The sequence below is a fragment of the Pagrus pagrus genome, assembly GCF_965226575.1.
Source record: "Pagrus pagrus genome assembly, chromosome: 5".
In the NCBI taxonomy this organism is placed as follows: Eukaryota; Metazoa; Chordata; class Actinopteri; order Spariformes; family Sparidae; genus Pagrus; species Pagrus pagrus.
The window spans coordinates 5,056,684-5,081,908 of NC_140189.1; the positions used below are offsets into that span (position 1 = coordinate 5,056,684).

General features: G+C 41.1%; 1 protein-coding gene across 1 annotated transcript; it reads left to right on the forward strand.

Moving 5' to 3' along the window:
- Window positions 1–1,212: 1,212 nt before the first annotated feature.
- sparc (secreted protein, acidic, cysteine-rich (osteonectin)) lies at window positions 1,213–22,071 on the forward strand. Its single transcript, XM_084352773.1, has 10 exons — window positions 1,213–1,319; window positions 11,473–11,538; window positions 11,986–12,039; window positions 13,399–13,498; window positions 15,485–15,606; window positions 16,043–16,163; window positions 18,690–18,823; window positions 19,877–20,025; window positions 20,608–20,756; window positions 21,331–22,071. The coding sequence occupies exons 2-10, from the start codon at window positions 11,482–11,484 to the stop codon at window positions 21,357–21,359; spliced, it is 915 nt and encodes a 304-aa protein (XP_084208899.1). The 5' UTR covers window positions 1,213–1,319; window positions 11,473–11,481; the 3' UTR covers window positions 21,360–22,071.
- The last annotated feature ends 3,154 nt before the right edge of the window (window positions 22,072–25,225 follow it).

The window sequence follows — 25,225 nt, forward strand, 5'->3', positions numbered from 1 at the left end:
ATGTACATGTAATTAAAATACTTGTGGGACTCACATGCAAGCGTGGCCATCCTGTCCACTGCAGAAAACAAGAGAGAAGCTCAGATCACAACATGCACACAGGGAGTGTGTCGTTCTCTGTTCAGGACACCGTTACTCCTCTATATCTTTACATAGCTGCTTTATTAATGTGCACAGTTTCACATATTTAACCTTCAAAATGTTTGCGGAAACATGAAAACTTTAATCATGCTTTCGTTAGCAAAAGGAAAAAAAAGGAAGATGTTGACAGTGAATGTTTGCAGATTGTATATTTAATATCAGTCAGTGGCTTTTAACCCTGAACAGACAGACAGTTTACAGTAAATGGTGCGCTCGTGTTTGAAACCATGTCAGAAAAAAAACCCTGAAAAGACTGAAACGTTCTGTGTCCAAGAAGCAGGAAGCTCTGCAAGAGTCCATGTGACATAAACTCTATCTGTGTGGACGTCCGTCTGCAGCCTAACATGAATGAATACGCAACTTTAAACCAGGATCCATTTACACAGACACTCAATGTAATACAAACAACACAGCATGATCATCCCTTGTATGTCCTAATGTACACGTCCAGAGTGTATCAGTATGTCTGATCCATAAACAGACATAGACAGGATGCACAAACAGTTCTGTGCAGGTGTTTGTGTATATGTTTCACACACTGCGGACATTTTGTGGATGTGAGCAAGTGATGAAATTCACGTCACAGTTGGCGTTCGGCTGAAGCTGAAAGTCTATTTGTGGATTTACTGTGACATCATCCTAAACCTGCCAACATCTTGTCTCCAAAAATGAGTCAGTGCACTTTAGATAATTAAAAATTACTCATTAGTCTAAATCGCTTTCAAAGACCCTTCAACATGATTGTCAAAAAAAATCTGTGGCTTTCCACAAAACGTGTTTTTCTTAAATTAAATTAAACTAAATTAAGCATGTTTTATTCTATTATTTTATCATTATCCCTGTGTTGTTTTTTGAAATATTCTCCTCTTAAGTGTAATTATAAAAAAATATAGTACTTTTTTAAAGACACATCAAACATCCAGTGAAGAAACTATCAGAAAAAGTGCTTTTTGTCCAGACTTGGCTGTCAGCAGGAGCAGAGAGTTAACAAGAAGCCCCACCTCCAGAGCAGGGAGGGAGCGATGGGAGGCTTTGGTGACGGGAGGGGGGGGTCTGCATCCAAACTGGGACGTCCCACTGGAAATGTCTACTGTGTGAACTGGTGAGGCAGTTAGATCGTCCTGGGCCCCGCACACTGCTGACTTCTCTTCTGGTGTCCCTGCTCTGCAAAGCTAAAGGTAAGAGCTCTCACTCTGCACGATATCTGCTGACTCTTTATCATGTGACGCTGGTCTGGAGTGACTTCAGAAGACTTTACTCTGCGAGATCTATTGGTGGAGAGAACAGCAAAGATCTGCAGGAACTTACTGACAGCGTTAGGTTTATACTGTTTTTGTGCTGCAGTAAAAGTTTGCTTAAGTTAAACTTTTTAAATGCAGATCTAAGATGAATTCACATTTCTTTGTCAGTTGCAAAAGAACAAGTTAAACATGCAGTTGTGTGACCAAAGTAAACAAAGTGGCAAAAACTCTTCTAATCAAACTTTACCGCACAAAATGTACCTGTAGTAATCGCAAAACTCAATCCAGTATTGTATATTTCACACTTGACTACCTGCAACAGATTCTCCACCAACTGCCTGTAAAGCTGTCAGTGGTACTTTCTCAATTTTCCACCCACTTTTCCACCATTTAACCTTACTTTAAAATGACTAGCATCTGGTTTAAAAGGTAGCCACTGTGGCCTCAAACCTCAGCGAACAATCTCCTCTGTTATTACGGCCCAAACAGCTGCGGGGAAAATAACCTCCTGCAGGTAAACAAACTGTGATTATGAGGATTCATTCTCTGTGGAGGTATTGTGTGCCACATCGGCAACAGGAGGAGAGGGAGGAGGAGGGGGACTGTGGTTTAGAGCTCAGGGGAGGAGGGGGATGCAGACACAGCATGATATGCTGCTTAATTTAAAGAAAAAGAGTTTGTTTCAACCAAGGGCTAACCCTAACCCTAACCCTTATCTGCCGTCACATGATCAGTTTTTTAACCAATTCCGTGTAAGAGTTTGGAGAGCTGCTGCTGGCTCTTTGTTTTTGGAGAATTCACAGTTTTTTAAATGGAATTCTGCAGGGTTTATCTCTGTGAGAAAGTTACTGTAACAGAGCAGAAACAAAGAAAACAAGAAAAAGAGAAAGAAAGAGGGGAGAGAGGAGGAGGACGAGGAGGAGGATGAGGAGGAGGTGGACGAGGAGGAGTGGGGGTGGATGGGATTCCAACAAAAGCCCGATAAAGCAATGGGAGCATTTCTCCGACAAATATCTCTCTCTGTCTCCCTCTCCTCATCCCTCTGTGACTCCCCCTCCCTGATTACTCCCATGTAAAGGAATGCGAGTTGCCATAGTGATCAGTTACCAGCTGTTTAAAAAGCTCCGTTCGTTAGTTCAGATGCCTTCAAGTGTCAGGTCGTCACCCACAGGGAGAGAGATTAGCAGAAAGAGGCCGAAATTCTTGCATACTTTGGGTGATTGCTGGGCTGTTTTTCAGGGTTTGTACTTTTAGTTTCAATGGAGAGAAATATGAATGCTATAGAGCACAATGCGTCAGCAGTTTGTGTTTCGCCCTTTCCTGTTTCAATGTGCCAGTCTCCCCGTGCACAGAGCCAGCTCCATAAAGAAAAGAGTTGTCTCCGTTTGGTTTGGAAGAACTGTTCTGCACAGAACTCTAAACCTCAATGTCTTTGGGATGAACTGGAACACCGACTACGAGTCAGACTCTATCACCCAACATAATTGTTGGACCTCACTTATGATGTTGAGGCCGACTGGGTGCAAGTTGCTTTTAAGGGTTGCTTCAGTCCAATTTTGAGGTGAGACAGCAACCCAATCATCAGAATAAATGTCGGCAATGAACCTTTCTGAAAATGTGCAAACTTTACGTTACTTGTGTTGTGACACTGTGCTCATAGTCTGGTTAGGTTTGAGGACAAAACCCACTTGGTTGAGGTTTGGAAAAGATTGTGTTTTAGGCTTAAAATACCACGATTTGTCTCCACAATCACAGCTGGAAAATGTCCCAATTTATTAAATATATCCAGCGACATGACGCTTGAAAACATTGGGCTCGATACAGATTCCTCCTGCTCAGAAAACACTTTCCACTCTCCAATCTTTCCCTCACTGTCTTTTGATTCTGAACAAAGTTGTTGTTTCCGTGTTCGTCACACCTGTCGACGATATTTTTCCGAGCCGCCTTTTGGAGGACTGAGGGACATTGTGTCTGCTTTAGTATGAGTGAAGTGGAGACAGAGCGTCTCTGGCTGCCTAATTGTTGAGGTGGCAAGTCTGGACCGAAGTGGGAGGAGGAGGACGGAGGGGAGGGGGACTGGGTAGAGGCGTTGGAGCTGTGGATGCTGGAAAATACCGGGCCAGTTTGGCAATCTCAAGAAAGAACTCTAATCCCCCGACAGGAAGGAGGGATTGTGCTGCTGTCGGGGCTCAACGTGGAGAAGAAAAACCTGGAGGTTACTGTCAGCAACGAGAAACAAAGAGGCGAAAAGAGAAAGACAGGAAGACAGAAAGGAAGAGACGACGAATACAAAGAGACAAAGAGACAAAGAAAAGAAGAAGAGCAGACAGATTATTAAGTGTTCGTTTGTGGAAGTAACTCATTAAGTAATTAAGGCTACAGATTCACCTGCAACCTGCTTTTGAATAACTTTCTCTAGGTATCGCTCTTTTCTTTGTCTATTCAGTCTTTCCAGCTGCAGTGCTGTTCATTTCAAACCAGCCTGATTTACTTACACACTGACTTGCTGGCTCGCTGCCACAGTGACCATAAAGTCGATGCCTTCTGGCCTCTTACAGTGTTCATAAAACAAGAAGACTGAGACAGGTCGCTGCGGATGACAGAAGTAATCTTCACCGAGGAGACTTTGACTGATTGCATCTAAAAACAAGGATTATTGGTCATTGAACCTTTATCTTTTCAGAGAGGCAGAGAAAAAGCAGTTCCAGAGTTTACAGACACAACAGTACAGTTTTTGTGCGAGATGTATCTGGATTTTATTTTAGCCTCAAGCCACAGAACGAGAACTCAAAGAGGTGAAAAAACTGGCTCAGAAAAAAGTGTCTTTCGTCAAATTCTCTGCCACAAACAGAGGATCAGTCCTGATGAAGGAAAGGGGGGAAGGGAGTCAAAGAGGTCAGGTGACAAGAAACTCAGGTTACATATATCCTGACTTTTCCTCGTCTTCTTGTTTGTGCTCTTTGTGCTCAGAGTTTCCTGAGCGATCGGGATGACTGGTGGTCGCTCTGAAACTGCTCTTTGTCCAGGAAACCTAAAGGAGTTTCCCTCCGTAATCTCTAGAGAGAAACTGAATTTGTCAGGTGTCTTATTGCCAGGTGCAATAATCGTTGCCTGTAGTCACCAAGCACAGGTGTACGAGGAATTTGCCTCAGGCAGGTGCAGTTAAAACCAAGACAAAAAAACAAGCAATGAAGCAAAATATACATTACATACACTAAATTCAACAAATAAAGACAGTTTGGTACGGATGTAAACCTCAGCCGTATCTATGGTTAGCAGAAACCTTAGCTGCTAACATTATATCCTGGAGACTGGGCTGCTTTGAAGTCACAATGTGCAAACAACAATGTGATTTTGTCCCAGACGTGTTGCTGCACGAGTAAAATGCTGATAAGACTCCGACGTGATGCCTCTTCTTTTTCTCAACCAGCATGAAGTTTGAAGTGTAATTGGAGCCGACAAGTGACCACTGAGGGACTAAAACCCTGCTGTTACCTGACCAGCAGCACCTCAGGATGAAAAACGATTTCAGACATCATCCACAAAATTGCACATAGCTGAAGAAGATAGTGGCTCCTGTCATAAAGAAATATAGACAGGAGAAATGATGGAATGTAAAACCTCAAGTTGTACTTTTCATTTTCAATGTTATGATGTGACCATGCCGTGCTTATGGTCTTGATTAGGGTTAGGAAAGATCATGATTTTGCTTTGTCTCCACAAACACAGCTGGAAAATATCCGAAAGTCTTGTTAAAAATATCTGGTGGTTTCATGCTTAAAAATGTCAAAACACCATCTCAAACAGTGGTTTCTGGCTTGCAGCGTTCTTGATTACCTAAGAGAAAAATCACTCAGAAAAGATCATGTTTTGGCTCAAAATATCTGTTTTTTGTGGCCACAAACACAGCTCGAAATGTCCCGATGTCTCGGAAAAAATAACAGTCTTGAACAGCGGTCTCTCGACCAGCAGTAACACCACCACAACCATCCCCTCCTGACATGAAAGTCAGCTCGTGTACATTTAATGTGAACACGATAAGACACGCATGAAAGAAGACAACCACTCGTCAGATCTTCATCTTTTGCAGCTGTGATATCCTCTCATACCTCCTGATACGGACGGTAAACAACATTTCATAAACCTGAGATTTTAAAGGTATTTCATTAACTACGATCTTCCTCCATCACATAACCTACTCTGTCTGCAGAGTTTAATATCAACAGAGGAAATCACTGTTCATTCTCAGAGCTTGAACTGAATATTTGCCTCTCCGGCTCTTTGCATGCCAGTGTTGTTTGTCTGCACTGTTTGCTGGCCGACAGGCTGCTACAGGTTGTTTTTCCAGCCATCCAGCCCTGCCTGTTATATCACCAAGGAGACGAAGCAAGAATCCCTCCCTTTAAAGAGCATCTGAAGCAGAAAGAGACTGAAAAGACAGATATTAGTGAGAAAGTGAGGCAGATGTCTGTATTAGCAGCAGTTCCAGCGCAGGTTGTTTTCCTCCGTAGTGAGTTTACACTTGCTTACCTAACTAACCTCCCAAATTAAATACATTGAGGAGAAAAAGGGCCCCTTTATGAGCCTGAAGTTTCCCTTTTAGCCTCGGCCCTGTTTGATTATGAGAGCAGCTTTCCAAATAAAATAATTTGTTTTGCTGTTACGTCAGTCCGTCCGGCCTCCTCCTTCCTGCCGAGCGGAGCCGAGCGGCTCTCTGACCAAACAGGAATATGTTAAAGCGGACATACGACGGGAACACCGCGTCCCTCCAAATCAAATACTCACCCCACACCTTCTGGAGATGAGACCGGTTTTTATTTTCGCCCTCTTTGAGATCACATTAAGCTCTCGCTCTCAGTGTGTGTCAGAAGTTCTTTTTTTACGAAACTTCCCGTCAGCAGAACACCTTTTTTTCCCCTTTAAGCTCAGCTTGACAGAGAAGTTTCCTTGTTTGCAGGTTATTTAGAGACGTCACTGTCTGCGTCCACTGCCAGCGTTTCTGTATTTTTCCACGTCCGAGTCTGCTCATGACTTCTCATCTCTGGACCTTCATGAACAGTGGTCGCCATTGTTAAAGTCCTGCCTTGACGCTGAAATAAGCACTGAGAGATATTTGGAACAAAACAATCCAACAATAATCATGTTGCTTTTTAGTTTTCTTCTCTAAAATTCTTCTCTCTTGCTTAAAGGAGCATTTTTTGTTCTACCCTCACCTTCCTGCAATCACAATCTTGTTTTCCTCTACCATCTATGGTAGCAGACACCCACATCTCAACAGACGTGCAGATCTGTGATTTATTTTGTAGATGAACAGAGCTGAGAAAAATTGGAGAACAGCTGCTGTATTACCTGCTAGATGTTTATGAGTTTGTAGTTGAAAGTTTATAACAGATTCATGCACGACGATAAAAATACCATAAATCTGACTTATGTCTGCTGAAAGTGGAATAAAATATTTTAAACACAGAGCTGTCGACTTCTCTACTCGACTGTGTCTGAGAAAAAATATTCACTCACATAAAAATATATCACAACACACACAAAGAACAAATCTTTCAGCCGTGAGAAGTTTTCTCCAAGTGGTGACAACACTTAAAGGGACAGTTCACCCTAAAATCAAAAATATATATTTCCTTTAACCTGTCATGCTGCAAGTTTACATTTTATATGTGTACGAGCTGACTTTCTCACCAGGAGGACGGGGTGGTGGGTAATGGTGTGACATCTAAAGCGAGATACCACTGCTCGCTTTGTGTTTTAACAAACAATACTGATAATTCCAGCGAACGTTGGGACATTTTGCAGCCGTCTTTGTGGCCCTAATATGATCTTCTAGCTAACTAAGCTAATGAACTTTACAGCTCAACCAAGAAGGACGCCATAAATGTTTACATCCAACAATGTCACAAGCACGAGCCTCTCGTCCATGAGTAGATACTCGTTTCCTTCTGCGCAGTGATACGTAAAGAAAATAGTTCCTACATGAAACTGCTCACAACAAGGTCTGTTGATTATCTTGAGTAAGAGAGACATTGATGTTGAGTTTTTCAAATGGTATTTTTGGCACTTTGAGCACCATAAAACAATCTAGTTCCATTATTTTGGAGGGCAGACATCTTGACATCCCAAAGTCTGCAACTCACAACAAAACAATCTGGACGGATAAACAGAACTACATATATTTTTGATTTTGTGGTATCCCTTTCAAAAATTTAGATCAAAAACATGCAGTATTAACGTCAGATATATGAATTAAGATTGAATTTTGATAGTACTGTGTAAGTTGGTGCTTCAGTGTCAGCACATCCTTGTAGTTGCAGTTTTAGAGTGTATCATTGTAAGCAGACATGGCTCTCCTGTCAGATCTGAAGATAAAACTTGTACAAACTTGCTCCAAAGAAAGAATGCTACATCGTCTTCAGCTGCCTTACACCTCATTTCAAATCACATTTCTGGACATGCTTGTTGACTATTTTGAGAGTGTCAACCGTAGAGAAAAAACGCACCTACGGGCGAGCACACAAAATTTCTTTGTTGTCTAAATGACAGAACGTTCTCGTGTCGCTCGAGGGCTCATCAAATGACACACGTCAACACGCTCCGCTTCTGCATGTCGACCGCGTGCAAACTTTACCCTTTTCACTGCATCTGTCCAAACATGTTGCCCTATTCAGTGGCGTCGTGTCGGGAGGCCTTCCTGCGTTCTTTAGGACACCCGGCAGCCAGCCAAGCAAAGTGTTCCTCCACCCCCAAAATGTCAAGCTCACTTTCCCTCAAAGCGATGTTTTTGAGAGCCGTGGCATTCATGTTCTGAGCTGATAATTGATGCTCAAGTGGACAATTTTCCAAAGTTTAATTTTAATAGTTCAGTTTTATTGTTGGTTTAAACCCGCCGTCTTATCCGAGTTGCAGGAATTCCAACCATCCCCGACCCTGTTTAGTAAATCTTATTATCCCCCGCTGATCTCCTGCAGCGTCCAGTATATTGTACAAACTGTGTCAGCTCACATCAGTCTTATTGCCCCTGCATGAGGAATTTTCCACCCTGCAGAGTAAAAACTCAACAGAAACAAGAGGTACGGGCCAGTTCTTCTTGATATCGAGCCAGAAAATCAGAACATAAAGGAAACAGGGTGAATGAAATAACAGTAAAGACTTTGATCTCAACAGTCGGCCTCCCGAGACACTTAAACTCGCCCGTATCTATACCATACGTCCTTTGATGTCAGCAGGGCAGAGATGGTTTCTGGATGTCTGGGTGAGACAGCTCACTTTATGGAGGTGCTGAGGGAGATAACTTATAGAGAATAGAGGGAGGAAGACCAAGCAATGTCACGCTGCATTACCGAACAAAGAAGCCCTTTTTTTAGTCCTTCAGACGAGACATGATGAAAGAAGAGAGGCAGGGACGGAGAGAGAGCGCTCTCAGTCCAAATGAATGGATGCCCAGACAATCAGATGGAGAGGAGAGGAGGAAAGATAGACAGATAGGTGACTCATCGGGACTCTGCTCTCACGGCAGCCAGATATCACAGGAAATTTGTATCTTTACATGTCAAAAAGACATGTTTTCCATTGTATGAGATGAAAAAAGTCTATATAGACTTGACAAGGATGAGTTTTTGCACACAGTAAAGCAAAAATGGGACAGAAATATCCCCAAAACAAAACTAGATCACAAAAAAAGTAGATTAGGAAACAGGGAAACAAGAGTCTACAAACATGGATAGCACTGCTTTGAGCTAGATGTAATCAGCAATAGCAATGCTAGCAATGAAGGAATGTCAAGTTGGTCATAGCTGGAACAAAAGATTCAGTCATCATCTCCTCCTCCCCATGCTGATGGAAAGTTGAGTGAAGTTTCTTAGTCTTCAAAACTTTAATGGGCTTCCACTAAGTCTCTAACTGTGCCAGTCTGCTGTTTGGCAGCATGTAGTTGTTTTACTGGACTTGGGGGCAAAACTCTTGTCCTCACAAGATAAAACATTAAATGACTTCCTTCATTACCTGCTCACCCTCATGCCGATGGAAAATCAGGTGAAGTTTCGTAGTCCACAAAACATTTCTGGAGCTTCACAGCAAAACATGTGTGAAACAGAAAATGGCTCCATACAGCCCATCTGGAATAATCCAAGTCTCTGGAAGCCCGTGATCGCAGATTGATTTGAAAAGACGTTATTCACACCCTTTTTAAAGCTGAAATCGTCACTGTAGCTGCTGAGCTAAAAGTTTAGCTTTCTGAAGTGACCGCAGGAGCTCTACCGTGTGTCAAGGTTGGATATAATGTCTTTTCAAATCAATTTGGGATCTTGGGGGTTCTGGAGACTTGGATTACACCGGATGCGCTGTATGGAGCCATTTTATGTTTTCATTTTTCTGTTGTTTTTTACCTTTTTAAACAAGTCCCCAGCTACTTCAGTTGCTTAGGTGAACGCTGCAACGCTGTTTTGCTGTGAAGCTCCAGAAATATTTTGTGGACTATGAGACACATGGTCCCATTGGGAACTGAACCTTCCTCCACCGTCAACTAACTAAAATCTCACATCACGGTCAGATTGGTACAGATTTCTCATGGGTTTATAAATGTAAATATGTGTTTAGTGAAGCTGTATTAAAAGTATTTTTTCCAAACAGAAGCCTGGTGAAATACAAAGAGTCGGAGTTCCTCAGTTGGTGGAAAAATGTTGCAGTGAAAGTGTTCATGTATACGGGAGCTGTTTACAGCACAAAGATAAGCTGACCCAGCCTGGTACAGACGTGCTTCTGAAGCCTCATTTTGTGCAATCAGCTACTGTTCTCGCTCTGATTTAGGCTCCAGAACGAGAGAAAATCCCTTTCAGCGGCTGAAATGATGTTCTGGGAGCCGCAGCCACAGACAATTTCATCCTGACGTGCCAGTAAACACAGCACACACTGAGGGTTTTGTTTGGGAACTGGAAAGCTTCCATTAGTCTGTCGAGAGAGTTGTGTTACATGTTGTGTCCAGATGCTTTTGTTGTCTGCGGGGACTCACGAGAGAGAGGCTGCTTATCGTTGAGACGTCTGACAACTCAGATTCAGATTGGTCTCATTGATCCTGGCTCATTATCTCGTTTAAGTTTAGATTTTTGTGTTGATCCTTGTTGGTTTAATAAAGAGTTGTCATGAATAAGTTGAATATTGTTTGTTTTTGCTAAATATTGGAAGTAGCTGATTCTTTGTTTTTTTTTCACATTATTATACTGTACAATATTACTTTGTGTACAAATACTACTTCTACTAAGAATAAGGGGAGTTACAAAGTGACTAACAAAAGTAAATACATTAAAAAAAAGTTTAGTGATTAATTTTCACTTTATCACTGTCGTCTTTTGTGAAGCTTCGATGGTTCTAAACTAGACGGCAGGTCAACACTTTATTTTCCAGAAATTGATAAGCATAATTCAATATCTTAACAGTTTGTTTATTAAAGTGATCAGTGAGTGCATTTGTTATAATTCAGAATTGTTTTTGTATTCTAAAAACCAAACTGTGCTCTAAACAAAGGCTGAGTTTAACAGGTGTTCCTCAAGGATCTGTCTGAGGATCCCTTGTAGTTGCAGAGCTGTAGTAATCCTAATTTGTTTTGCCTTTAAGACAAAACACAATAAATCAATAAAACAAATAAATAAATAAAAAAGTGTTTAAGTTAGGGACAATATTCAGTGGTTCAGATTCAGTTAAAGACAACCCAGTCGCCAGAATAAATGTTTCTGGAAACCATGGTTATGTTGAAAAATCTAGTTTCTTTAAGTTCCAATTTTTCGACTTTATGTTGTGGCAATTTTATGCTTAAGGTCTGAGAAGGTTCAGACACATAAACCACTTGGTTAGAGTTAGGAAAAGATCATGTTTTAGCTTAAAATATCCAGAAAATGCCCCGATGGTTTCTAAAATTAGCAAACGCTGGTTGTTTGGCCGCCGATGGCACTCAATCAATAATATTCTGTGACAATGACAACAAAGGAAACATAAACTAGATACAGGTTTATGTGTCTTTGCTTAGTATAATCATCATTACTGTTTGTGTGAATATGATTGGCTCACCTGTCCCTCTGTTTCATCTCCACAGACTTTGAAGATGAGGGTGTGGATCGTCTTCGTCCTGTGCCTGGCTGGCCACGCCATGGCTGCTCCTGTAAGTTATACTGTGTGTGTGTGTGTGTGTGTGTGTGTGTGTGTGTGTGTGTGTGAGTGTGTGAGTGTGTGTGTGTGTGTGAGTGTTGTCTGCTTTATGATCCTGTTCCTCTCTTTGAGTGTGCGTGTCCTTCTTTCTCCTTTCCTGTCTGATCATCAGTTCACGTGAGAGAGTTTCCATGTTTGCTTTGTGTGTGTGTGTGTCCCTGATAATTGTGTTTCTTTACCCGAGCGCAGTTCCTGTGTGTGTCTCTTTGAGGGCGTGTGTGATCTTATTGCATGTGTGTGTTGAAGAAATGTTTGCTTTCCTCAATCCAAGCGCTCCCCGGAGTGTTCACGTGCATGAAGATTCAAAGCGTGTGTGTTGTCTGCTTCTAACCTCCTACACTTTAGTTTTGTGTGTGTTCACGTGCTGGAGTTATAATGGTTTAATGTGTGTGTGTCCCAGACTGAGGAGGAGGTCATCGTGGAAGAGCCAGTGACTGAGGAGCCAGTTGTTGAGGTAAGTGCAGATGTTCATCCTGTTTAGACAACACAAATCTTTCCTTAAAAGCCTTGAAACATCTGCAGTCAGGCAAACTAAAGGCCTTGAATAATTAATCAAAGAACAATTAAAGAAATGCACGATGATAGATCTTTGGGGATCACACTTGACTTTGTTGTAGAGTTGTGTTCCCAGTCTTGGTGTGTGAAATGATATTAAAATAGACCAAAATAAGACCTAAATTGTAATTAAACTTCAATTATTCTTTAATATTTGCAAAGCTCTGTTTCATCTGTAGGCACTGATTCAGAATACTTTTGCTCTCATCTGAGTTTGCTTTGGCGTCTGTGATGTGTTTCCTGTCCAAGCAGCTGCTCGCAGAGATGATCTGATCTGTGACGGAGCTTTGGGTTTCTTAAAGAAGTTCAGTGGTATTTATTCACGTGACAGTGTTGACTTCACATGTGAGCCCCCAAAATCCTTAAAAGAATGGAGTCATCATTGAATAATTGAAAACTAAATGCGAGCAGTGGAAGTTAAATTAAACAGAAAACGCTGTATGTTTATTGCACCATTTGTAAGAAGAGCAGGACGTTCTGTTTTGCAGGTGAGGGAGAGGTCTCTGGTGTTTGTTTGTTTCACCTGGGCTTCATGAGTTAATGGTGGAAAGTTGGATATTTACCGAAATCTAATAAATCTCTTTGCTCAAATTCCACCCAAGTCTGTTTATTACCTCTGAGGCTTCTGCCCAATCTTTCTCAACAAACAGACGGGGATGAAAACATGAAATCCTTCCAGCTCCCTCCACGACTTTTGCCTTAATAGGAGACAAACATCCCTTTATTGAGAAAGAGTTCAGTCCTTTGTCCTTCATAACCTGTTGTAAAGAAAACTAACAGAATATCCCCGTATAAAACGGTTGGACCGAGCCTTCATGTGAACGTTTTATCATTTCCTGCTCCAGAGGTCCAGCGGGACCAGAGATCCCACAGCTGTTAATTTTAGCCTGCCAGCCGGTCAGGAAGCCATTACGTTCTTCATGGCTTCACCACATGCAGACCCAGCTGCTTGTTATTGTTGGATATTATGGTTGGATATATTATGGCTGCTCCCAGACTCTGCTTGGCCTGCAGGGAGGAACCTTCTTTAGTGGTGATGTTTCAACTTCTTTTTTCAGGAAAGCCAGGGATATTTAAGCGGTTTTGGTTTAAGTGGACGTCGTGCAGAAAATAGACCGTTGCACGGAGAACAAAATTAGAAAAAAACACTTTATTTCTCTGATCACTTTTGACCCCATGTGATAAGAAATTCCTCTGCATGTGACTCATGAAGCTTAAGCGGCTTACAGTCTGACCTCTGACCTCTGTTGTTCTCCAGGAGCCCGAGGTGGGGGCCAACCCAGTGCAGATCGAGGTCGGAGATTTTGACGAGGCCATTGAGATCGTTGAAGATGTTGTTGAAGACATTGCTGCTGAGAGTAAGTTCACAAAAACACACAAAAACTTATGGGTGGCACTAACAGTTTTAGCTTAGCAGGCGTAAATAAAGTCTATTCAGTCTGATCTCGGGGGCTTCAAGAGACTTGGATAATGCTGGACGAGCTGTATGGAGCAATTTTATGTCCCAAGCTACCTCAGTTGCTAAAATGTAATAGCTCTATTTTTTAGAAAATAAGCTCTAAGGCTTACTATACACTACTAAAACAGCAGGCAGACAGAGAGTTAAAGACTAACTGGTGAACATTTAGAGAAATTAGCAGCTAAAGAGCCAGATATTTTCTTCAGAAGTTGGTTGAGAGACAAACATGAGTCCAGCTGAATGATGTTTACATCTTTCTATTCCTATATGTATATATTTGTCATATCTAATAGTCTAATGAACATATTTTACATACTGTTGCTTCTTATTATCTATTCTCTCTTTTTTTTAATCAATTTTTCGTGTAATTTTTGCTGTGACCTTTCTGTTGTGGAAGGAGCAACAGTAATGAAACCCATCTTCCCCCTCGGAGATCAATAAAGTTTATGATTATGATTCTGATTGCAAGTAAAAAATATCCAGTATTAATGTGTTTTAAGTGTCAGCATGTAAATGAACAAATGAGCAAAATTCAGTTATGTTCGATCGAAACAAGAGACAAAAACAGCGAGCAATTAAAGTGAGTACGAGAAAGTGTTTATGGAACAGTCTCTGATTCCTCTAATGATTATAAAAGAGCTGTAACAGCAAACGAGACCATCAGCGAGCAGACTGCTGGTTTTATATAGTTATTATTAATGCCTGTGCTCGGGTCTGATCACATATATCACATATAAAGTCACATCAACATACATTACCTCATGTATGCGCTGGTGTCGTATCGCTAGAATCAAGTTCCTCGTCGTCACTTTAAACATGAAGAAAATTTTAAAGGTTTAAGAATTTACAATACATTTCCAATATTTGGTGAGGTTAAAGCAAAAGTTGACAAAAACATTAAAACTTCGGTAGAGATTCATAAAGAATATGTTTATCCATTACATCACTGTACAAAATGCACACACATACAAACGCTCACACACTGTAGCTCAAATGACAATCTGAACCCAAACCTCTGTAAATCCTTCAGGTTTCTGTGACTGCAGATCTAAAATGTGTCAGGTTTGTGAGTCTCCTCTGACAATTTAGCTGTTTCGCTGCTCAGCCCTCCGGCTACAGGATCTGCGTTTCGATGTTTAGTGAAGCCTCAGTCTCAGCCATAATAACAGACTGCTTAATCCTGCGAGCAGACGGCTGTAATTACGTGTTCCACCCTGCTTTAAGAGGCAGTGATGGAGCCGCAGGCGACACCAGCAGCACGAAAACAGGTCGACTGTACAAAGTGTTCAGACTGAGATGTTTAGATTTACTCAACTGATTTACTTCAGCTAAAAGAAGCAAATACCAGAAAATATCTACTCCATTTCAGCAGTAGCTACTCATGCAGATAATGTGATTTGTAAGGTTTGGATAATATATCTAAAAATTACAGAATAAAATATACAACTGTTTGGATTTTGCAGTCAGAAATGTCCGTGCACATTTCAGTACCATATAAAACTCTACAGTCTCTAACTGAGTGTGTTAGTGTCCCTTTAAGTGAAAACTAAAGTACAACGCCCTTCTGCTCGGCTCCACATGTCCAACAGTTTGGTTTGTGTCTTTAACTTTAATGTCAGCACTTTTCCACAACTTCTGCTGTTTTTCCATGAGCTGCATTTCAGAACTATAATTTTCTTTTTTGGCCAAAACGGCGGCCAAAGTCCGACACAAACTTCTTGGTGACAGCTTTTCCTGTTTATTCAGTCGTTAATCCTCTAAAATATGAATGATTTCATTTGAGTTTTCTGCACCGAAGGACTGGATCTGAATCAGCTCATGGTGTCTGTCTGGCCTGGCTGTTTCCTGAGAAATCGTCTTTAACTCTGCATCTGTCTCTTCGCAGATCCCTGCCTGAACCACCACTGCAAGAAGGGCAAAGTGTGCGAGGTCGATGAGAGCAACACCCCCATGTGTGTGTGCCAGGACCCCACCACCTGCCCCGCTGCTGAGGGAGAGTTCGAGCACGTGAGTTTAAAGAAACAATCAGCCGAACATGTATTTAAGCTTTGTGTTGAAACTGTAAATTCAGATTTATCCTGTGACTGAGAACTCATGACCCAGGATCATTCCCATATTTCTTTTAGTTAATATTAAATCTTAAAAACAGCAGGAAAGATTGATATTTGGTCATTTGGTTGTTAGAGCCACTCGGCCATTTCTAAAGCTCTCTAAAAATAAAGTTTCCTATTGGTGCTTATCGGCCCTCATGAACCCCGATACCAATATATCTGTCGCAAATATCGGCTGATAATATTGGCCAGCTGATACATCAGTTTCAGTTTAAAGCAGAGGCATTAATCTCTATCTTCAGAGCTCAGTGCTGAACATGCACTGAGCTCATGAAATACAACCGATAAGAGGTTCAGAGCTGTGAGAACTCATCTATGTTTTTCCTTCACAGGTTTGCGGCACTGACAACAAGACCTACGACACCTCCTGCCACTTCTTCGCCACCAAGTGCACCCTGGAGGGAACCAAGAAGGGCCACAAGCTGCACCTCGACTACGTCGGACCCTGCAAACGTGAGCTCTAACACTCTGCTTCAAACGTTTAGCAGAGCAAATGTTCAGCTCTGCGTGTAAACAGGGTGATTCCACTGCCTCTGACTCAACGCTTGAATGTTTTAGATCGGAGTCTGAAAATGAAATGAGTAGTCCAGCTCTAATTCAAACTGGGAGTCTCGTGAAAATGGTCATAACTCATGAAGGCGGTTTGGTAGAGGATGCATCGTCTCACAGCACCTCTGCAGTGTTTTGTTCAGAACTATCCTGATGCAAAACTGATCTGGATACACATTTTCTGTGGAGTGCAGCAGATACAAACTGAAACCAGTAAGAGTGAAAGGTCAGGAAAACGATCACATAAAAACCGTGATTATTACAATTATGAACAGCTCAATAAATTTGAGCGAGTTGTTTCAAACAGTCTTGAGTCATTGAGTAAATGTGTTTTTGCAGAGTCTGCTGCCTCCAACCTGGACACACCCGTCTCACAGGGGCCAGATGTTAATGTTGGCTGAGGGGGAAATGCCTCTTTAATCAAATGAAGCGGAAAAATCTGCAACTCATGATTCGAAAAGGCCATTATGTGTTTGTTTTTATTTTCACAGTTTTAAAGTGTAGGTATAAACACATTCTGGAGTGAGGTTTGATCATTGGAGTCTGTGACTACTCCAAGGAACTTTTAACTGGTTATGAAACAGTCTCAGTTCAAAACTGATACAGTCGTGATGCCTCTATATGTTCAGTATTATTATAGTTATTCCTTAATGCCTTTTTGTAGTTGTATAAATTCAAATTATTTTGTATGGTGCTGTTCTGAGAATGATTTGAGGAGTCTCACAGTCTGAGGGAAGAAGCTGCTCTGTAGTCTCTTTTTTTACAGCAATAAAACAAAGTTTACATTCTACTTGCTTTCACAACAAATGCACAAGCGAGCAGATGAAGATCTTTACAACAGGAGGGCAGTGGTGGTCATACCGCTTTTGTCCACAGAGGGTGCCAAAAATCAACAAAATGAAAGTTCCTTGCAGCAGCTTTAATGTAGGCTGTGGGGAAAAGGCCTCTTGTCCCACATTGCTTTCAAATGAGGCAGAAAAAAACACACATCTCATAAATATAAAGGCCATTGCATGTAGTTTACTCTGTCTACAGTACATTTGATGTATGAGCAACTTTCTTTAATCTGTAGGGAAAACATGGATCAACAAAATCTGAGTAAAACCACCACAGAAATTAAACAACAAAAATACTTATACTGTCAGTACAAGTTGCTGGACATGTATGATTTGTGGTATATTATTAAATGCATTTATTTTAGCGGCATAAATTAAGTGCTTATCCACCAATATGCAAATAAAATGCATTTCTGGGCTAACTAAAAAATAACCCTGCAAACTATTCCCACTAAAATACATCATTGAATTGTAAAATATGAATCCAGTGCAAAGGAGAGGCTTCATGGACAGAAAGAAAGAAGACAGAAAGTAAAAGACGTGTCCTCTTCGTTTGTTTGCACACATCAGTTGTTTGTAATTCTGCAGGAAACGTGACGGAAAGAAGAAGAAAAGTTTTGTGGAAATGCTCGTGAAGATAATCTTAAAGCTTTAGCTGGATGATCTCCTTATCTCCAGTCTCAGTTTATGATTTATGTTGTTTTTTATGTATTCTTTTTACTACATTTTGTTTTGAAACCGTGTGGTTTGTGTTTGTTCACTTTGGAGGATCAGGCTGTATCTGCGGTATTTAGTTCCCACTCGTTTGCGTGATAAGCTGAGCCCAGCTGAATCTGAGCTCAGCTGCTTGCGTTCAGCGTCTCCACTCTGTGACTGATGGGCTGCAGCTCAGCGACGGGAGGATCTGTCCAAACACGCAGGCTACACGACTGACACATCACACACACGCACACACTGTAAGGAGATGAGTCAGGGCTGAAGGGTTCAAATGGAGATCAAGGTGTTGTTCAGTACAGCAGAATAAAACAGGATGCAGGTTGTGATTTTGGGATAGTTGACAGGAATATGTAGATGCAGATCACTTGTTGATGGTTGTCGTTGCTGCTTCATTTTTCATGAAACTTTAAGATGACTTTTTCACAGTGCAGTGGATGTAATTGTCCTAAAATGATGTTTTGTAACGAACGGTTAGAGCAACAATACAAAGTTGATAATCTGTTGAGTTGAGCTGAGTTTTTAAAACCTGTTTTCTTGAAATATTTTCCTACTGGACAGGAGGTCACATATCTTAAAAAATCCAAAATATCAGCAGGGTTCAGTTTAATACACCGTCTACCATCAGTCGTCAGCTATCATTAAATGCCATAAACGCTGGTTTTTATTTGATCAGAGCTTTATTAAATCAATTCACATGGACTATTCTCAAAGCACACCTCAGTTAAACTATGAATCCCACATCACACTAAACTAAAAGATGCAGTCAATCAAGATGGCCCCTGCTCCACCTGTCATGATTCCTCGCATGTGGAAGTGTGGGCTCTGAATTATCATCCAGAATTAAAGTCTGTTGTCATCTCTTGTTTCCTCTCTGCAGTCATCGAGCCCTGCATGGACAGCGAGCTGAAGGAGTTCCCCCTGCGTATGAGGGACTGGCTGAAGAACGTTCTGGTGACTCTGTACGAGCGTGACGAGGACAACAACCTGCTGACCGAGAAGCAGAAGCTCAGGGTGAGTCGTCACTGTGGTAAAGACGCAGTTAAAGCGGACGTCTCTGGTCCCAATGCACAATGATTAAGATGTAACTGTGGATGGATGTGTTAGACACATCATCGGGACTCTAAGTAACTCAGGCATATATACATTTGCTGCTCCTCTTGGGAACACTGAAACACAAGGAGGGCTCATGTAAGTGTGAGATTTAGGATCTGCTTCTGTTAATGCTGCACATTTTAAGCTACACTTAAGCTGTGGAAACATTTTATAACACAGAGCGGCTCATTTATTCTGACAAATCGTGCATTTAACACAGCAAAGTACGCTTTTAATGTACTCTGTCAAACAGTAGGTGAGGGAGGGACCGATGATCAACAGGTTTCACAGGCTGCCTTATAAAGCTATGAGAGGCACATTTACACACCAAAGAAAGTTCTTTATAAGAGAAATAAGACATTCATGTCACAAATATTTAAAGAAAGTGAAGGGTAAAGCTTTTACACTGGTCCACCAGACACAACATGTTTTATTGTATTTATAACACACAGTTTAATGCTTGAGATTGTCCGACTTAATCAAAAAACGCAGAACCAAACGCAGGACACAGGCAGGTAACAGAACAAAATGCTGAAATCAAGTCCAAACTCAAGAAGTAAGAAATCTGAAAGGCAAGCAACAAAGGCAGGTAGAGTCCAGAAAAGGATGCGGTGCAGGTGGAGAAACACAGGTGAGGGGAAACAAGAGAGCAGGGAAGGAGCCGATGGGCTGGAAAAACGCCGGGAACAGGGCCGAGCTAACAAGGCGATGTGAGACAGGTGTGGAGGGACACAGGTGAGCAGAAAAACAGAAGAAGACAGGAAGTGGAAAGTGACACATGACACACGAGGATGGAATCTACAAAATAAAACGGGAAAGGACTAAACCAAAAACCCAAATCATGAAAGAAATTCCCCTAAAAGAATAAAGTCTGATGTTTGGGAATGAGAGTCGCACTGAGTCAATGTTCAAATGAGGTTGTAAAATTCACAACAATGACACAATGTGGATTGTGTCCATGTGATCGTTCAGGTGAAGAAGATCTACGAGAACGAGAAGAGGCTGCAGGCTGGCGAACACTCTCTGGACCTGCTGGCTCACGACTTCGAGAAGAACTACAACATGTACATCTTCCCCGTCCACTGGCAGTTCGGCCAGCTCGACCAGCACCCCGTCGACGGGTACGTACACACACAATTATTCGGCTTCCACAACTATTTTTCACAGATGGAAAAAGTTGGGAGTTATTTTGGACCAGATCCATTTTATATTCTACCATTTAAGGTCTTTAAACCAAAATATCCGTGCTGCTCAGGCAGTGGTTGAGCTCCTGGCAAACTGAGAGCTGATTGGTTTCCTGTGTGGATGATGCAGCTTCTGCTCTCACTCCACAGCAGCTGCAGACAGAAGTTGATGGATCCAACTGCTCTTCACTTTATAACTACTTATTATTGAAAAATGATGATGTGGCTGCTGAATGCTAAATGCATCAGCAATAACACTACATAACTAACTCCAATGCGCATGGAGATAATGCAAGTTTTTATCAATGTGGGGACATTAAAGATTTAAAGAAGGTGTCTTAAGCAGTCGGTGGTTGGACGATCATGGAGTAATTATCTTATGCTCGCAGGGAAAGAAGCTGATTTCATAGATATAGCAGAAGCAGATATTTACAGAGTTTTAGTCCGTTTCACCTCACTTCATTGCCTCTATAAAGTCTCTATCCTCATCCTTTTGCCTTTGTGTCTGTCTGCCTGCAGATACCTGACCCACACAGAGCTCTCCCCCCTGCGTGCTCCTCTCATCCCCATGGAGCACTGCACCACCCGCTTCTTCGAGCAGTGCGACGCCGACAGCGACAAATACATCGCCCTGGAGGAGTGGGCCGCATGCTTCGGCATCAAGGAGCGTGAGTATCATATTATTTGGTCCTGAATAATTATTTATTTTGTCTGAAAATAAAAAAAAGTAAAAAAATATCCCAAGGCGACCCCTTCAAATGGGTTATTTTGTCCAAAACAAAGATTTTCAGTTTTGCTATGACTAAATAAAATGGACAAAAGCAGAAAAGTTTCACATTTCAGGAGCAGGAACTTTTATTTGGCATTTGTTGCTCAACAAATGACTTCAGCAACTGATCAGTTATCAGTTTTGGTTGTCTGAACTCCCCGAGCTGAGCTAACTTGCTAGTTCGCTAGGAGCAGTTAGTGGCTACTCTGGTGATGTGCTGACTCCTATTTTGTTTGAGTATGAATTCGACAGGTTTAACAGTCTGATTAATGTGGTGTTCACACCGTCAGTCGGGAGGTTTAGACTGAGGCTAGCTGGTTAGCATGCTAACTTTAGTAGATATCTGCAACACAGTCATAACGTCAAAACTGTCTTCACATTCTTCACATTATTTTAGTTTTATTTCTAAACTTTTTTCCAACATACTGCCTCTTTAATCTGTGCTGACGATGTTTTTGTGTGTGTGTTTTCAGAGGATGTGGACAACGACCTCATCATCTAAGCTGCTCAGCAGCAGCAGCAGCAGTATGACAACTCCTAGTCGCTACTAACGGGACGAGGTGCTGATCCCTAAGTTAAAAAAAAAAAAGTCACAGTAACGGTGCTAATTGCAATTATTTTTATTTTGTTTTTTTAAAATAATGACCTTTCCTACCTATACCACTAAAAAAAAGATTACAAAAGAGAAAAGTGCACAGTCTGTACTAACATCACATCTCGTTTGTTGAAGAAAACACCCAGTAAAGAAAACTAAAGACCTCTGATGTAAATGTATGTTGTTGACGGTATTATATATATGCTATGATTTGTTCAGGGTTTTAATTCGAGATCAATTTGCAACGTTTTCATGAGGAGACAAAACTGTAAAGTGGAAAATAAAGTTTCTAAATAAATGCTCCCTCTGCTTGCTTTCTACAACAGTTAGTTTTTGCACTCTTTTGGTGGCTTTGGTGACTCATTTTTGTCATTTTGTGTATTTTGGTTTTTTGACTACTGCTTTAAGAGTTGTTCATTTTTATTTTCCATACAGAGTCCGTGTCCCAGACGAGGACACGCGTGTACTGATATATGAAACAATAAAGAGGATATATTGTTTGGACCTTTAACGAGGGGAAAAATCTCGCAGGCTGAGAGTTTTTCTCATAATTAACATGTTTCTACTGACACTGAGAGCACGACACAACTCTTTCCATCAATAAAAGACTATGAAAAGATCTGGAAATCTCTGCATGCATTCATATCTGCGTTTCTTTCCTCTGCCCAGGAATTTTTGTTGAGATGATCTGCCGTGGGATCAGCGAGGCTCCGTGAGTCATTTTGTTTACGAGCGAGACTTGACCAAGTTTCATAGTTGAAAGAGAATCGTTACATTTTTTATCAGTCTCGGGGCTGAAATATCAGAAGTCTCTCGTCTCATCCTTCTTTTTTTTATATAAGTGTTTCTGAATGCTGTCTTTGTGCAGCAGTAAACATTTTCTCGTGAGTCCAGTTGGAGAACGTTTTACAAGCCTCTGAAACAAGCCTCTTCTGCCTTTTCGCCTGTTTTCTTCTCTGGTTCTTTTCTCTCAAGTGGCATCAGTCTGTGGCTGCTGGAACATGGTATTTTTTGTCTACAATGTCGATCATCAACAAGTTGAGTTTTCTCTGCTGTTTCACTGATTGCTCAAGATGAGAGAGTCGGCCAGATGCCTGAAATGCAGATGTTGCAAACCTGACAGAGAGGTTATCACTGTGGATGAAGATACTTTTGTGGTTTATTTCCAGTAAATCTAAATTGAAGAATTCAGTTTTGTTCAGGCAGCTTTTTCAGCTGTCTGGGTTTAGGTGGTTGCCATATCTAAACGGCAGCGCCTTTGAACTTTTGGGCTCACAGCACTTTTACAAAATTCAAAAGGAATCTAGCTAAAACCCCATTAAATGGTCAAAAGTTAAAAGAGGAGATAATAAGGCTGGGACGATACGCTTATCTCCTGATTTGACACTGTCACGATGCTCGGGCTGCTGATTCAAATTTTTGTTCACTTTTTTTAACACGAGAAACTTAATCATACACTTCTAGAGACAATATATCATGAGTCATGATTCTGGAGAAAGACATTTTCGCCAACCCAAAGTGTTGAGAGTTAGACTCAACAAATACCGAATATTTCTCATTTTGGAATGATTTGTTTACAGCAACCGTCAAATCCTACGTAGTTCGCCTTCAAGACGTCGGCTTCCAGTGTTGAAACGTCTCACAAACATAACTTTAAACTTTTGATTTGATCTGCTCTAAAAAGCTCTACTTTGAAACTTTATCAGTATTTATAAGAACATCTGCTCGTTGTTGAAGGACCAAAACCAGACTCAACAAACTTAAGAGAAGAACTAACAGAACAGTCCAGTGCAGTTGACTGTTTTCTTCTTCTGTTGTTGTTGGGGTAGTTTTCATTGATGGATTGGATGTGTGACTGGTTACCAAACTCCCTTTAAGCCACATATTAAGTTTGTATTTCAGCTGTATCTTCCACACTGCCTGCTGACTGTGATGTGCTATAAAATAAACTTATAACATAAACAAGGGTATCAAACTTAAACAGACTGTAAATAAGCTACTGGTTCTGTTGGTCAAGGTCAAACAGGTGTTTTTATGCATTTTCCAACACAAAAATGCACTAAGTGTGTTATAAACACTGGAAAATACTGTAATGCTTTGTGGCTTTAACATCAGCCAAACACAGAAAAAAGATGTGTTGAATCCGCCCACGTGAAAAAGATTTAGAGAATCATAAATGTCACACAGCGAACCATTTGTTGGCTCTGGATATAAACATACAGTATTTATGTATTTATTCTAACATGGCCTACCGCAGCCTAAAGAAAACATAAAGGGGCCATAAAATAAGGCAAAGTGAACCACGAGAACATCCAGTGAAAACAAAGCGTGTACTGTAAATAATGAGGTCTGTGCTCGTGGTCCCCTGGGAGACAGGAGAGGGAGATCTGAGCACCCTGTTACCATCCCCACCCGGCCATCCAGACTCCAGTGTCAAGAATGTGAAACAACAGCCGAGCCTCGTCCACAAAGCCAGAGTCCCTCCTCTCAGCTGAGAGGCAGAGGGAGGAGAGGGGTGTGCCACTGTAATCTAATACAGTTTTTTTTTTCTAATATAAGTCCTTCTTCCAGTTGCTTCTGGAAGAAAGTTTTTTTTTCTGCAGGGAGATGTCACAGTGAAGAGATAAATGAGTTACACCTGTTCCTGTCAACGGTGTCCAGAAAAAATCAGTGAACATGAAGGGACACATTTCACTTCATGATCACATATTTAATGTAATACAATCCAGCATGAACACACCAAGTTTATGACAGGTACATTATTTTCTGATTAGAGGATGTTGAAAGATTTCATTTTTAAAGTCACAGATCAGATGGTTTAAGGTAACTGGGTGTGGATTTTTTTCTGTCATCACACATTCACTGACTTGGCTGAATTTAGAAAAAATTACAATATTCATCTCCTACTCTATTCTAGTGTAAAAACAGGTAAATTATGCAGGGTCCCAGCTCCTATAGGGGCTCCCAATGACCCTACACCTGCTGTGTAGCAGATGATTTAAAGGAACAGTTCACCCAAAAATAAAAATTCAGTTGTTATATTCTCACTTCCATGCTGATGGAAAGTCAGGTGAAGTTTTGTAATGCACAGAACATTTTTGGAGCTTCACAGCAAAACAGCGTTTCAGTGTTCTCCTAAACAACTATAGTAGCTGGTGACTTGTTTTAAAACATAAAAAAACTACCAAAAAAGGCATAAAATGGCTCCATACAGCTCGTCCGGCACAATCCAAGTCTCCAGAACTTGCAAGATCCCAATTTGGACTGAAAAGAGGTTTTTTTAAGCTGAAATCTTTACTGTAGCTGCTAATCTAAAAGCAAGCACCCCGTCTGAAGTGGGTGCACAAGCATTGAGGGTGTAAATAACACGTGACGGGCTGATATGAAACATGGGGTGTGAGTGAAAGCTTTGGGGAAAGCCAGTAAGTGGACCTTGAATGTGAATCTATTGTGTGCTTTTCAGGAAGTTATTACAGAGATTTCTCTTCTATAACCACAAGTATCAAAACCTGATACTAGTAAAACTTTAGCTGTTTATTTCTAAGATTTCCTTTTCTTTTTTGTTTGCATTTGGCTTTATTTTAAAGTATTTGCCAGTATACAGTAGATGGGGAGTGTACATTTATTTTTCTCTTCTCCTCTCTGACACAAATCTCAATGAAAACAATAGCACAGACTCAGTGTTTTATACGTTAATAAAGAACTTGCATAACTTGATGAGTCATTCGCTTTAATTAAATCAGTTAAATTCACCGAATAAACTTTTGTCGCCC